We start from the raw sequence: 16,331 nt of genomic DNA on the forward strand, positions 1-16,331 counted from the left end.
ACAAAGGACGCATGATCCTGGCAGATGCCGGCACAAACCGATGATAAAAGTTCACCATGCCAATAAACTCCTGCAGCCCCTTGCCGGTGAGCGGCCGAGGGAATTGCCGGATGGCCTCCACATTGGTGGATAACGGGGTCTCGCCCTGCGAGGTGACATGATGCCACAGGAAGGAAATGGTGCAGAGGCTGAACTGGCACTTAGCGGGGTTGATTACCAGTCTGTGGTCCTGGAGCCGCTGGAACTGTGCCCGTTGGTGCCTGTAGTGCTCCTGTTGGAAGCGGCTGGCGACCAGGATGTTGTCTAAGTAGTTGAATATGAACTCTAACCCCCAACCCACCAGCCGTTGGAATGCCTGTGCAGCGTTCTTTAAACCAAATGGCATGCATACCCACTTGAAAAGGCCAAACGGGGTGATGGTGGCGCTTTTAGGCAAGTCATCAGGGTGAACGGGAATCTGGTGGTAGCCGCGGACCAGGTCCACCTTGGAAAAAATGGTGCCGCCCTCCAGATAGGCCATGAAATCCTGGCTATGTGGGACCGGGTAGCGGTCCGCGGTCATAACGGCGTTCAAGCGCCAATAATCCCGGCACGGTCTCCACCCCCCAGATGCTTTAGGGACCATGTGCAATGGGACGCCCATGGGCTATCAGATTCCCATGTCCTCCAGCTGTCTGAACTCCTCTTTGGCAATCTGCAGCTTGTCAGGCAGGAGCCTGCGCGCTCATGCATGCAATGGCGGGCCCGCAGTGGGAATATGGTGCACCACCCCGTGCTTAAGGGCCATCGCACGAAAAACGGGGGGGGGGGGGGGGGGGGGGGGGGGTGAGGAGCCCCGGGAGCTCGGCGAGCAGGGAGGTATACGAGCCTTCTACCTCGGCTACTGTGCTCAGCAGCAGGCTGGAAGGGTTCCGAGGGCCGTGGGCACACCGGTGGAAGGAGGCGCCCACCAGGCACGTCCACCAGAAGCGAAAAGGCCTGGAGGAAATCAGCGCCCAGCGGTTGGGCATTTCCCGTAAATGAGCAGGGGGCACGGCATCATCGGGACTCGGCACCCCAGCGTTGGTGGTAGCAGCAACACTGGCGCTGACCCCAGTGTCCGGCGGGCGGCTGCGGCATGGCGATGGCAGCGAAGGCTTGGATGTCTCTGCGAGGCTGCTGGTGCACGGGCGTGGAAACCCGATTGATGGACCCGCCGACCTGCCGCTTGGCGAGCCACAGTTCGTCGGCCCGTTCGGCGAGCGAGCTGCAGGGGGTCGGCGAAGTCCGAACCAGCTATGCCATCGGGCATCTGCTCTAGGAAGGCCTGCTCAAACAATAGGCAGGGTCAGCGAGGCCGCCGAGGCCGTCCACGTGGAGTAGGCTGGCGGCGAGATCGCGGCTGCTGAGCCCAAAAGTGCGGAGCAGCAGGGCCTTGAGGCCATCGCACTTGCCGATTGCTGGAGGATCCTGCAAGGAGGGCAGCTGGGCATCGGGGTTAGCGGCAACTTGCATGATCGAAGTCCGAATAAACGATTGGACTGACGGGGTCACCAATTTGACGAGTCAAGTCAAGCGAGTTTTAAACAGCCAAAATAACGAAGCTCCTTCGAACAGGGTGGAGCTTGAATGGATGCTTTACCAAACGCCCATGAAAACACTCCCGCGATCACTTGACCGCGCCAGCCAATAGCGTGGGCTGTGATTCCCCAGGCCACCACTAGGTGCCGCTGCAATGTCATCTGAGTAATAACGGTGAGGAGAGTATGGAAGTGTTATCCCTAAACATAAATTGTACAGAAATTATAGAAGAGTGAAAAGAAAAATGACTGTGCAAATGAACATTAGTGCAAAATACACAATTAGAAAAATGTGCAGCTATATATATTGAAAAACACCTTTGTGAGTGGTGAAGATGCTCAAATGACAACAATACAGGACTTCATTGGCTTGATATCTACCATTTTAGGTGCAAAATAGCATGTTTTATTGGTAAGCATTCTCAGTGCTTCATGAGATAACCTTTTACTAATGTTGTGGTGTCCCAAATAACCTGTCTGCTTGGAAGACAGAATAGATTGATAGAATTGGAGTGGCACAGAGTGAATGATTTGTGGCAGCTACTCAGTTATCTGGAATGCATCTGGAGAAACTTCTTAACATGTACGGGTGATATTTGTTCCATGCCAATTGCATAGAATCCTTGCCAAATGATGATTCCTGAATGGTTTGAAGGCATCCTATCTGCCACAGTCAGCAGTGTACCTTGTATCTGCAGAAATCCATAGAGTGCACCAAATCCAAATGCTGTCTGTTTGGCTGGGGGCATCCATGATGTGACATGTATATCCATCGTGTATAGTCGTAAAAGTGACTATGATAAAGGTTCCATGAATAGAAAGGAACAACATTGCTGCTCTCCAGTCCTTCAGGAACTCACCTGCAGCTAGAGAAGATACGTCTCTTGCCTCTCTCAATATCCAGGGATAGATCCCATTACATACGTGATTGCTCAGAGCAATCTGATGTTTAACAACTTGGATTAGTCTGCACTTTGGACACTAACCTACCATGCCATAAAATAATTCTATATATTTTGTTTTACTTTTTAGTCTGTTATAACAGCATTTCTTAAAATTGAACAGATTAACTCCCATGAAGCACAAAAGCACTGAGCAAATATTTAAATGCCATATTTATATAGAGATATATGTTAACATGAAAATCCTCAGCCATCAGTTTGTTTAAATTATTGGTTACCGATTTTACTGAACGATTTTGGATGTTCACATGTAATTTGATCTTGTCACAAATTATTTTAAAGCCTGTATTTTTCAAATACGAGTTGATCAGAGAAAGATGCCATGGTGGCTTTCATAGATAAAAGGAGTCCCAAACTAAGAACATTGTACTTCAATTTACTGTGTCACTTGTAAAGTGTTATTTTACTTGAGAAGCATGACTACTTTAATAATATATTTTATGTTATTGGTATTAAAAGTTTCTGCTCATTGCTTGGGAGTTGCAGTCGGTCAAACTTATGCTGTCTTAATTTAAAATCAAGCAACAATCTACTGTGGCATATTATATAGTGAACATGTGAAGTGTTACAAGCATAATAGTTAGGAGCAGGTAGGCCATGTGGCCACTTGTGCTTTTTCCACCCTTCAAAAGATGATGGTTTCAGATGCACTTTCCTGACTGATGCCCATAATACTCCCCCCCCCCCCCCCCCCCCCCCCCCCCCCCCCCCCCCCCCCCCCCCCCCCCCCCCCCCCCCCCCCCCCCCATCCTCCCTCCCTCCCCCATAGACTCATGGGCACACTGTAAAACTAGTTGTGTATCTATATTGATAAGAGCTCTGTCTGTGGTAAAGTGAGAAGTGACTGTAAGAACACACGGTGGTGGATCTAGAGGAAACTACTGCCAAATGGCTCTATGAGCAAGCCGGGGAACACTTGACAGAAACATATTTAGTTGTTGTGGCTTGTAAAAAGTCTATAGATTATTAAATACAACAAGATACTTCTAACATTTTATGTTGTTGTAGGAATCATAAAGGACTGAAAACAATTCCTGAAGAAATGCTGCACACACTAACAAAAGATCTAAAAGACTGGCATGAGGTGATCATTTTCTTTTGTAATGTTTCATAAAATCATTATGTATTGAATGCATTTCGTAATCATAATCATAATCGTAATTTATTAGCCAAGTATATTTTGCAACATACGACAAATTTGATTTCATAGTCATACCAAAAAAGCAACAAGACACACTACATAGAATTTGACATAAACATCCACCACAGTGGCTCATTCCTCACTGTGATGGAAGGCAATAAAGTCTTATCCTCCTTTTCTCCTGCGGCGTGGAGCTCCTGAAGTCGGTCCCTAACCAAGGGACTGTGAGCTCCACTATGTTAAAGTCCGCAGGCTCCCGTGGATGGAGCCCCGAAATCGATCCCTGACAAAGGGATCGCAAGCTCCATGATGGTAAGTCCGCAGGCTCCCGCAGTTGGAGATCCCAAAGTCGGTCCCCAGCAAGACGCAGCCAACTGTTGGGTTGCAGTGCGAACAGAGATATGACACGGAAAAAAGTTGCATCTCCGTCGAGGAAAGAAGTAAAAAAAGGTAGAAGTTTAATAAAATTAGAAAAGTCTACTTTCGTACTGCTGGTTTGTAAGCTACCCAAGTGAAATATGAGGTGTTGTACCTCAAAATTGCTTGTGCCTCCTCTGTGGCATGGAGTCCCAGGACAAAAAGGTCAATATGGAACTGGGAAGGGGAGCTAAAATAGTTACCAATGAAGTAGGCCTTGACAAACCGAGCGTGAGTTCAGCGTAACCATTTGCCAAGACTGTGCTTGGTCTTGCCGATGTACAGGAGGCCACATCGGGAACACCAGATGCAATAGATGAGGTTAGAGAAGGTGCCTGTGAACCTCTCTCTCACCTGGAAAGACTGTTGGGGTCCCTGGAGAGAATCAAGGGAGGAAGTATAAGGGCAGGCATTGCATCTCCTGTCTTTGAAGGGAAAATGCCTGGGGTGGGTGTGGTTAGGGATGAGTGAACCAAGGAGTTGCGGAGGGAGTCTTCTTTGCAGATGGTGGAAATGGGTGGAGATGGGAAAATGTGATTCGTGGTGGAATCACATTGGAGGTGACAAAAATGTCAGAGGACGATGTGTTGGATGCGAAGTTTGGTGGGGTGAAAGTCGAGGACGGCGAATTCTGTCCTGGTTATGTCGGGGGAGGAGGCTTGAGAGCAGAACTACGGTAACAGAGGAGATACCTGTGAGGAACTAATCTATGACAGGAGGTGGTAAACCACATTCACTAAAGAATTAGGACATTGTGGATTACAATTATTAGCACTGGCTCTATTAAGCGAATATTTTATAATTTATGTTTATGACCACTTTAATAAATGACCCATATTTGTAAACTTAAGTGTGGCGATTGTGTCCAATAACCTTATGTGAGAAACCCGCATGATCTTTATTTAAGAACTATCTGAATAAATCTTAATTCTCTAAAATAGATTTTTTTTTTTCCTTTAGATGGTTACTCAAGACTATGAGCGATTTGAAGGATCATTATTCTTAGCTAATAAAGAAGAACTACTTGAGATAGTCCAGTTGCAAAATGATTGGACAGAGCTCAGTCTGACACTTTTTAATCGACATAAGTGGACCAGTGATGAAAAAATGGCTGAACAAATATTAATGGAAGAATTAAACAACTGTGTGAATGTACTTTGTCACCGGCATACAATGACGCTCTCAGGGGAAAATGGTATTTCTGAATTTGGTTTATATACATATTTTACTATTCGAAGACTAATATTGTTATATAACAGGGTCCCACAAACATCAGTGAAATAATCACCTGATTATTTGTTTCAATTATGCTGCTTGCGGTACAGCTCAGTTTAGTTTAGAGATACAGCGCGGGCTCAGGCCCTTCGGCCCACCGAGTCCGCACCTACCAGCGATCCCCGCACATCAGATGCTGGTGCGATCACCCTTTCTTTGAATTGTGCCAGATGTTCTTTGACATCCATGGGAGATGACAGAAGGCATCTCTTCCAATTCACCTTGTCATTGTCAGCAGTTGTATAGGGCTCTGGTAAGACCACATCTGGAGTATTGCGTACAGTTTTGGTCTCTTAATTTGAGGAAGGACATCCTTGTGATTGAGGCAGTGTAGGTTCACGAGATTGATCCCTGGGATGGCGGGACTGTCATATGAGGAAAGATTGAAAAGACTAGGCTTGTATTCACTGGAGTTTAGAAGGATGAGGGGGGGGTCTTATAGAAACATATCAAATTATAAAAGGACTGGACAAGCTAGATACAGGAAAAATGTTCCCAATGTTAGGTGAGACCAGAACCAGGGGCCACAGTCTTAGAATAAAGGGGAAGCCATTTAAGACTGAGGTGAGAAAAAACTTTTCACCCAAAGAGTTGTGAATTTGTGGAATTCCCTGCCAGATTCAGATTCAGATTCAATTTTAATTGTCATTGTCAGTGTACAGTACAGAGACAACAAAATGCATTTAGCATCTCCCTTGAAGAGCGACATAGCAACCGATTTGAATAAAAAAATAATAAGTGTCCGGGGGGGGGGGTGGTGATTGGCAGTCACCGAGGTACGTTGTTGAGTAGAGTGACAGCCGCCGGAAAGAAGCTGTTCCTCGACCTGCTGGTTCGGCAACGGAGAGACCTGTAGCGCCTCCCGGATGGTAGGAGGGTAAACAGTCCATGGTTGGGGTGAGAGCAGTCCTTGGCGATGCTGAGCGCCCTCCGCAGACAGCGCTTGCTTTGGACAGACTCAATGGAGGGGAGCGTGGAACCGGTGATGCGTTGGGCAATTTTCACCACCCTCTGCAATGCCTTCCGGTCGGAGACAGAGCAGTTGCCATACCATACTGTGATGCAGTTGGTAAGGATGCTCTCGATGGTGCAGCGGTAGAAGTTCACCAGGATCTGAGGAGACAGATGGACCTTTTTCAGTCTCCTCAGGAAGAAGAGACGCTGATGAGCCTTCTTGATCAGAGTAGAGGTATTGTGGGTCCAAGAGAGGTCATCGGAGATGTTGACTCCCAGGAACCTGAAGCTAGAAACACGTTCCACCTCCGTCCTGTTAATGTGGATGGGGGTGTGCGTGCCGCCTCTGGACTTCCTGAAGTCTACAATGAGCTCCTTGGTCTTTTTGGAGTTAAGGGCCAGGTTGTTGTCAGCGCACCATGCTGCTAAGTGCTGGACCTCCTCCCTGTAGGCCAGCTCATCGTTGTTGCTGATGAGGCCAATCACCGTTGTATCATCTGCATACTTGATGATGGTGTTAGTACCATGTACAGGTGTGCAGTCATAGGTGAAGAGGGAGTAGAGGAGGGGGCTCAGCACACAGCCCTGAGGAATGCCGGTGTTCAGGGTGAGGGTTGAAGAGGTGTGCTTGTCTAACCTCACAGACTGGGGTCTGTTGGTTAGAAAGCCCAGTATCCAGTTGCAGAGTGAGGGGTCGATGCCCAGGTTACCGAGTTTGGTGATCAGTTTTGATGGAATAATGGTGTTGAATGCTGAGCTGTAATCGATGAACAGCATTCTTACATAAGTGTCTCTGTTGTCGAGGTGGGAGAGGGCGGAGTGAAGTGCCGTTGAGATGGCATCCTCCGTACTCCTGTTCTTTCGGTAGGCAAACTGATAGGGATCCAGTGTGGGGGGTAGGCAGCTTTTGAGGTGTGCCAGGACCAGCCTCTCGAAGCACTTGGTGATGATGGGGGTAAGTGCAACTGGGCGGAAGTCATTGAGGCTTGCCGCAGTGGAGTGTTTTGGCACTGGCACGATGGAGGTGGCTTTAAGGCAAGTGGGGACAACTGCTTGGGCAAGTGACAGGTTGAAGATGTCAGTCCAGACCTCTGTCAGCTGCGCAGCACAGGCCCTGAGCACGCGCCCGGGGATGCCGTCAGGGCCAGCAGCCTTACGTGCATTAGTCCTACTCAGTGCCACGTACACGTCGTAGGGGGTGAGTGTGAGGGGTTGGTGATCGGCAGGTAGCACAGCCATGATGGCTGTCTCTAGATTGTCCCTGTCGAAGCGGCCATAGAAGTGATTAAGCTCCTCAAGGAAGGAGGCGTCGCTGGATGTGAGGGTGATGTTGGAGGGTCTGTAGTCCGTGGTCTCCACTGCCACAGAGGGCAGTGGAGACCAAATCACTGGATGGATTTAAGAGAAAGTTAGATAGAACTCTAGGGGCTAGTGGAATCAAGGGATATAGGGAGAAGGCAGGCACGGGTTATTGATTGGAGATGATCAGCCATGATCACAATAAATGGCGGTGCTGGTTCGAAGGGCTGAATGGGCCTTTCCTGCACCTATTTTCTATGTTTCTATGTTTGAAGTGTTTGGCGGTAGTAATTGCTGATATCTCTGACTTGGGGTTACAACTCATGAGCTGGTGAGAATGCTACAACTGAGCTGATACTGATATCTGAATCTATTGTGGATTTTGATAGATTATAACATTAACAGTTTGAATAAGCCACAACAGAATAAAATGTCAGGCGATGCAGTGAATTGGAACATTGCTCTTCGTGTCTGAGATTTAGACCTTTTTTGCCAAGTCTCAAGCACAATGAGCTCCTAGTCTATTTCAGTCTATATCACAGTAGACAAAGAATTATTATTGATGGATGATTCTGCAGATAATTTTATCTGTAGTCATTTTAACAGGCACTGCTTGGTATTTAATGAAGTTACAGGACCAGCTTGAATCCTGCAGAACTAAATTTGACTTTACCACTCTGGATGAAAAAGGAATGATAGAATTTAATTTGCTGAAGCTTTCTGAGGTTTTCCCGACTTTGATAAATCTAATGGAAGAGGCAGTGAAATTAACATCAGACGAGGAGGTGGAAAAAATGAATCTCCCAGATATCAGGTATTACTCATTATTAAAGTTTATTACTTGAACTACGGTCTTTGTCTTGAAAAATTACCTGGTTCCCCTTCCATGGGCACATCCTAACTTGCTGAGTATTTCCAGTATCCTCTGGTTTCATTTCAGATTTGTTGTTTTTATGCTTCTTTATCTACTTATTTATTTCAAGACCACTGACGAGCATTTGTCCCAGAAAAATTATCAGAAAGCGGTCCCAAATTGCTAATGGAAGACTTTAAATTCTAGCAAAAACAGAAGTTAACCTGGGCATCATAAACAATGAAAATCAACTGTAAACTGTTTTCAAACGCAGAATGCCAATTCCAAAATGCTTTCCAAAGAAATCCCAAACTATCATGCTGTCAAAATGAAATTGAATTTTAATTGAATTTAAAATTTAGTTTCAATCCACTTTCTCTCCTATGGGTGAACAATTGGACTCATCACACAGGAAGAATGCTAGTCAAAGGGAAAATCAATTAAAGATTGATGTGACAACTAATGTCTTGTCTGCAATCCCTGGCTTACTAAATATGTTTGGAAATTGGTTATTTATAATTGTTATATACATTTGAGATTACAGACATAATATAAATTATTAAACTTGCATTATCATTGACAAGGACTGAATATATGGCCAACAGTGACATGGTAGAAATTAGCTAGGACATTCAAAACAACCACAGTTTCAAGTATCTGTTTCAACACCCACTGTTCCACCCTTCCCATTTTTCCCATTTCGGCATAATCTGATTGCTTGATATGTTTTGCCACTGTAGATTGTTCTCACTTTAGATATATAGTCTTTAGGCAGATTCTTTAAAGCCTTAAGTGAACATAGAAAGATATTTTAATTAGGATTACTGATCATTTAATTTCACACCATGCATGTGATAAAATGAATCAATGCTTACGGTTGTATTCAACTAAAAGGCTCATGTAACAGAATCAACTGTAAGGATTGTAATTTACAAGCAGAGGTTACAAGTCACAGAGGTCTGTTCTTTTTGTTTTATGTTGGAGACTGATATTTTGCAATAGTCATAAGGCTGCAGGAGAGGTAAATGTCTGCAAGAAGAACTACTCCATTGGTAAGCTGCAGCATTATTACCTGTAAAAGTATTTTGGGAAGTGACTTCTGTGATCTTTAATTTAATTGGCAATATCTCCGATCATCTTGCATAACTGTTGACCTTTCATTAGGGAAGTTTTCTGAGCACTTACATCACGCTTGAACCCCTCTAACCTACTGACTTTCATAACTTTCTTCTCCAATGTCTTAAGTCCAGACTGAAGTTTGTGTTCCTGAAATCTACTATTGTGACCATCTTCATGTCAACAGCTGCTCTTCTCTGATAAAGGAATCTTTTTGAAAATAGGCAGACGTCTTGCTGGAGTAAGGGTAGAATCTTTACATTTCCAATGTCAAGGGAGAAAGCACCAAATAACATATTTTATTTTGTTAGCTCTTTCCTAATTATTTTTTGAAAGAGTGCTGAGTAACTGAATGATGTTCCTATACTTCAGTTGTGCCTCATCCGTTTTACCTCATTGAAATGCATTTTGATCCTTTAATGAGTTGAACAGAGATTTTCAGTACCAGCAATGTTATGGGTCTGGATGAGTAGCCTCATTCCCCAGGACCTAACAAAACAAAGAATCAATATCCATTAACCTTCAGCACAACAGGTGGCATGCATTAAATTGATGTCTCAATAAAAACTAACAACTAGACAACAACTTTAATCGTGACCACACAACGTGTAAAAGCAATGTATGGCATTGTCTTTTTTTTTTTGAAATGTAGGTATTTAGAGTGCAGGTCAGTAAACTATGCACCAAGAGCTAGTTTCCTTTTGCCAACAAAGAAGAAACAATAATTTAAGTACCTCCAATAAGTTCTTCATTTGTATTGTTTAAAATAAAACAAGTATTGGGAGCTTGAAATTGAAATCTAATTAGGGGTTTGCTTCCTAAAATCCAAATTAAATCTGACGCAATCTATACTTATTAACCAATTTAATATCTAACTGATGTTTAAGAAAGAACAGCAGATGCTGGAAAAATCAAAGGTAGACAAAAATCCATGGGTGAGGCAGCATCTATGTTTTGGGTCAAGACCCTTCTTCAAGCTAATAATAGGTTACAAATCTTAGAAAAAATAATAATTGCCTTCTCAAGTTATTTCTAGTTCATCCCTCAAACTCCAGTCCATTAGACTCCTTATCTTTTTATCTTCTTCAGTGTGCCTGGGGCAGATAAGTCACCAACTCTCTCTGTGTGTGTGTAAAACCCTCTTCCCGCCAATCCAATCTAAACTGATATCTTCTTTCACTTAGAACCAGTATATCTATCTGATTTAATTTGGTTCAAACTGGCATTCTTTCTTCTTTCACTTACTCCACTCTAATAACTTACACTGAACTCGTACCCAGTGCAGTGTCAGCTAAACTCTTCATCCGACCACCTCAGTTCAAGTGTTTACTTTCCTACGTGAATATACTCTACCTCCAAATTTCAGAAGAGAGCAGAGCCTCTGTCTTTTGTCCTTCTTTTACCCCTTGCTATCCATTTATCCCCAACTTTCCCCTTACTTGCTCAACCTTGCTCCGTGAGGCGTGCAGATATATTAATAGGGAAGATTCATAGTGGCACAGCAATTCCTGGGTATAATATGTAGTACAGAGAAGGGAGAAGTTAGCGTATATTGCTATTTCAGCAAATATGAGGAAATGTTGTATTCTTTTGATAAAATAGTAACCAAGTTGTTATTTATTTCCCACTGTAAAACATATAGAATTTAATTAGAATTCTGGTTTTCTTCTTTAATTTTTTTATGTCAGAGAGCAGCTTACAGAAGTGAATCAGAAGATACAGACCTTTTTGATTGCACTATTTAAGATGATAAATTACAAGGACACCAAACTGGCACAGCAGGTAAGCCACTGGAGATACTCTCAAAGAGTGGTTGCAAGACAAGTGTCTACACGGGAGATGATGAATTTATTTGCAGAGCTATTTGGGGAGTAGTTATGGTAACTGGATAGAGGGTTACCTTACAGCCATAGTTCACTAATCATGGGGATTGTATTCTGGCTGCAAAATTCACCAAAAATAAAGAGAGGGCAGAATGCTTGTGATAAATGGATCAGCCATTTGGAGTATTGTCTGATCTGTTATTAAAACTGACAAATGTTGACAATATAATAATGCAGAGATTCAGAAACAAGGAACTAGAAATGTCGGGTTACAAAAAAGTGACAAGGTGCTGGAGTAACTCAACGGGTCAGGTAGCATCTCTGGAGAACATGGGTTAGTGACATTTCAGATTGGATCTGAAGAAGGGTCTCAATTCGAAACATCACCTATTCATGTTGTCCAGAGATACTGCCTGACCTGCTGAGTTACTCCAGCATTTTGTGTATTTGTTTTACAGTGGAGATTCACGCTGTGTTTTGTGAATTAAATGTATAATGTGCTTCTTCAATAAAATGATAGCATTTTGAAAATGTTTTGTGCATATAAATAAGAATAAATTTCTACCTTGGCAAGTTATATAATCTAGAAAATTTAGTTAAAAGAAGATAAAATTAAGGAAGTATTAAATAGGGCAGAAAGCAAAGAAAAAAATTAAAAGAAAAGGTGAACATTCATTGCAATTCATAAAACTGGTTGGCACGCAACAAAAGCTTTTCTCTTTATCTCGGTACATGTGACAATAAACTAAACTAAACCTATAAAACCAAATTGCAGTACTGATGTCCTGTTGGTTTACCAAATGCCTCTCCCAGCTAGTTGTCAATCCCGCAGTGTAGAATTAGCTGCTGGTAGATCTTTGCTGATTTCAAACATTCTGAAAATCCTGTTTGATATTCCAGAGCACCAAAAAGTTACTTAAAGAGCAGATAGAATCAGACCAATCCTGTTGAAAACTAAAGCACTGATACCCGGATAGCAGATTAATAGTCGATTTATTTGCCTATGTTTTAACATTTTTGGTTCCAATGTTGTTTATTTTTAACTCTAATTTGCTTCATTTCAAATTTCTACAATTAGGTAGAAACTGCCAACATACAACTAATTTCAAGTATCAGATGATAGTGTATTTCAACTTCGATATAATTTTCTTCTACTATTTATTATAAATGCAACAATATGTTGTTCATTGAGGCATTAAATCCTCCTCTTAACCAGGTGTGAATTCTGTACAAATATACACAATCATGGAATCTGAACGTAAAATATTTCCTTGACCATACTTCTACATGTATAGAATTATCTAATGCTGTTTTGGTTGCACTTTTAATTTGGTGCCATAATATAGACCATTGCCATGTCATGCACATCATGATGCAGTTTCCATGATTTTCATTCATGTTTGTGTGGCCTACAGACATTCACTTGAGGAAGTGAATATAATTTGCAGAGGATCTGCCTGAGCATGGACGATGGTAGAGAGAACCAGCTAATGCATAAAATTCAGCTCCACCCCACCCCACAATTGTGAACCATTACGAGCCACTTTGTAACATTCTCCTCCATCACCAAGCATCACTGCTCCCCTCTTGCTTCACCCTTTTCCTCCTACCATCCCTCTCTTTCTAATGTCTCCTCCTGATAGTGGAGTGAATAGACATCTGGGTTTTAATGCATGAGTTGTGAAAAGGAACTCTCGTCTACAAGGCAATAATGTATGGCAGACCATCAATCGATATCTTCATTGCCCATTGTGTGGCACCTGTTCAATGCCATTTTCCTAACCAATTATATTCTATGCTACACCTTGTTCCAGCCACACAGATGATGTAATGTGGAATGCACATTTTCAAGGCCAAAGATTTAGTCGGAATTAGATTAGACAAAAGGTGGAATTAGATTTTTTTTTTTAGTCATATTATGGAATCTCTATTGCCTAGAAAATTGAGTTCCTACCATGTGCCTGTTGCACGGAAGCTCTGAATGGTTTGTCTGTACAGTATTCAGATTTACATGACTTCTGCTTGTTTGTTATGTTAATATTTTCCATCAATAAAGAGCATCGTAAAATTGTTAAATGTACAATGGGCAAGAAAGACAGCAAAACAGTTGATGAAAATTAAATATATTTTATTTTACTGTCTCGCAGATTGCGCTCGTTCAAAGTGCAATGAGCCACTTGCTCGTAGATATATTGCTTTACGTAGTACATGACCAAGATTGTTGTGCCGAAAGAATATACTTCAAATACCTGCGTGAACCAAATACAGCTGATAAACTGGAGGAAAAAGCTCTGATGGTGGCCAGTCAACTGAATATATTGTCAACACAAATGTATAGGTAATAACAAAGTCAGCCCAATTTCCAGAATATTGGCGTTGAAAAATAATGAGGCAACATCGATATCACTTTTGGATGTATAGGCAGATATTTACTATTGTTTAATGTAATTTAATGGAAAAGATTGTAGGTGATCATATACTACTTTCTTGAGCTCAGTATTTTTCCCCAAACATCAACATCATCAAAGTACTTTTGAAGGCAATTTACTGTTGGAAACTCAGCAGCCAAGTTGCACACAGTTAAGTTCCAGAAACAGCATTGACATAATAATCAGATTATTTAACGTGGTGATGGGTAAATGTTAGCGATGTCACTGGGAATACACTGTAAATAGCACCTAGAGATTTTTTCAATGTATCATATCTGAAATCCTGCATCTCAGACAGTGGGGAGTTTCTTACTACTGCAAAGAAGTGCCATCATAAGATATTCAGCCCATCAAGTCTACTCCGCCATTCAATCACAACTGATCTATCTCTCCATCCTAACATTCTTCTGCCTTCTCCCCATAACCTCTGACACCCGTACTAATCAATAATCTATCTATCCCTGCCAAATATATCCATTGGCGGTTTCCACAGCCTTCTGAGGCAATGAATTCCGCAGATTCACTACTATCTGACAAAAGAAATTCCTCCTCATCTCCTTCTTTAATTCTCAGGCTATGGCCTCTAGTCCTAGACTCTCCTACTGGTGGGAACATTCTCTCCACATCCACTCGATTCAAGCCTTTCACTATTATGTATGTTTCAATGAGGTCCCCCCTCATTCTTCTCAACTCCAGCGAGTATAGGCCTAATGCCATCAAACGCTCATCATATGTTAACCCCCTCATTCCTGGAATCATTCTTGTAAACCTCCGATGGACCCTCTTCATAGCCAGCACATCTTTCTTCAAATATGGTGCCCAAAATCACTCACTATATTCCAACTGCTGCCTGACCAGCGCCTTATAGAGCCTCAGCATTACATCCCTGTTTTGTGGGATACAATCAAAGTTCAATTCTCAAAATAAATGCTAGCATATACTAAATGTGCACTGAAATCTCTGGCATGGGATACAATCAAAGTTAAATATATTGTTAATTAATTAAATTTGATCATTGAAACTAGCACCTTTTTGACCTGTTTGTTGCAGTGTTTAAATATGTTTGTTCTCTTATCTTTTCTTGATGCCTTTTACCCTTTCTGTACCTGTTATGTTTATTCTTCTAGTTGGTGCAGGGACATAGTTGACGAAATGGTAAAGCAATTGGAAGCCAACCGCACAGAAAATCCAGATCATGAAATAAAGGAGCTGGGAAATCTCAAGGTAATATTCCCGATTGCCAACAATGAGTTAAGCATCAGATAGCATACTTAATAGGGGAGCAGTTAATGGCATCTGCATTATTCTTTTGCATTTAAAAAATCTAGGTAATCTTACTGTCATTTCTCCCTCAGTAGTTGAGAAGGTGCTTTATCTTTAGGAGAGTCTTCTCGCAATTATTGAATCATGTTGCTACATGACGACCTTGCAATCTTTTTTTTCCCCGCAAGATGGAGTCGTCTGAGTGGATAAACGTTTGTGAGACTTTGCTTTCAGGAATTCAAGGATACTCAGTCCGGTTGTTAATATCTGCAGATGAAGAGGAACAATCTCACATCAATAGGACCCGGGATCTATGCGCCGCCTGCTTGCGGGTAAGAATGCGTGTAGGAGATATTTCCAACATATTAACCATGCTTTCCTTTGGCCCAATGTCTGGTTCTGGTGACTGTGCTAATGTGATGAGTTAGTTCCTTGATTGAGTTTTGTCATCTGATCTGGAGTCTGTCTTTAATAATTAAGGACTAATGAATATCAGCAACTTATTTCACCCTGACAGTGAGTGAGCTCAACAAGTGCTGAAAGTATGCGTTGTCTACACAAGCATCATTCCAATTAGAAACTCAGATTTTGTTCTAAAATCATTATTCTTTTGCTCTTCTGGTTTAGTGCTTGTCTATTGCAATACTACAAAAATAACAGATGGATTGCAGCAGTATGCTGCTTTTTTGAGCAGGCTTGGGAGTTTGTGGCCTATGACACGTGGTCCTAGGAGGTCCTATGAGGTCTACGGGACTCTCCTTCATCCTCAAGCGATGTTCCGGCATACTCGCGGCCTCAGCTAGGTCGCGGAAAAATTTTCAGCATGTTGAAAAATTTTCCGCGAGTAAAAATTGGTCGGCATGGTTCTTTTTAACTCGTAGTGCAGTGGAAGGGTTCGCTATGTAGTTACAGGCAGTCGAGGGCAGCCGTAGGCAATCTCCTTCGCTGACCGGGCATTTTAATTGGCTCATTGGAGTTTCCAGGACCAAGGAAAACCGATAGGTAGGTTAAATGCCCACTAAACTGTATTATAAGTTGTCTGGCTTCTTAAAATTGTCTCCACTCCTTCTCCCCCTTTCTACCGCCTTTCTCCTCCCCTTCTCTCCACTTCTGCGCTCTCTAAAGGCTGTACAGTGTATGCTAAGTCCGTCTTTTACCTTCCTCTTCATCGCGTGTGTGAATTTCAGACAGCACTCCCCCGCTTTCCCTGGCCCCCGCCTTTGCGATGTGTTTGTGTGTG

At 42.7% G+C, this 16,331-nt stretch overlaps 1 protein-coding gene across 8 annotated transcripts in view; it reads left to right on the top strand.

Annotated features, from left to right (window-relative positions):
• Nucleotides 1-16,331, top strand: part of axdnd1 (axonemal dynein light chain domain containing 1) — a 96,360-nt gene that overhangs the window by 46,722 nt on the left and 33,307 nt on the right. For 6 of the 8 annotated variants that reach the window (XR_008724161.1, XM_055642193.1, XM_055642195.1 and 3 more), the window contains 7 exons: nt 3,530-3,605; nt 5,040-5,274; nt 8,202-8,421; nt 11,265-11,358; nt 13,547-13,737; nt 14,956-15,052; nt 15,280-15,423. Coding sequence is in view for 7 of the 8 variants with exons in the window: in XM_055642193.1 (XP_055498168.1) it covers nt 3,530-3,605; nt 5,040-5,274; nt 8,202-8,421; nt 11,265-11,358; nt 13,547-13,737; nt 14,956-15,052; nt 15,280-15,423 (1,057 nt within the window). In the remaining variant the exon portion in view is untranslated. The remainder of the gene's footprint in view (nt 1-3,529; nt 3,606-5,039; nt 5,275-8,201; nt 8,422-11,264; nt 11,359-13,546; nt 13,738-14,955; nt 15,053-15,279; nt 15,424-16,331) is intronic. The other 2 variants (XM_055642192.1, XM_055642194.1) reach the window with 1 other exon arrangement.

The sequence above is a fragment of the Leucoraja erinacea genome, chromosome 10, assembly GCF_028641065.1.
Source record: "Leucoraja erinacea ecotype New England chromosome 10, Leri_hhj_1, whole genome shotgun sequence".
NCBI lineage: Eukaryota > Metazoa > Chordata > Chondrichthyes > Rajiformes > Rajidae > Leucoraja > Leucoraja erinaceus.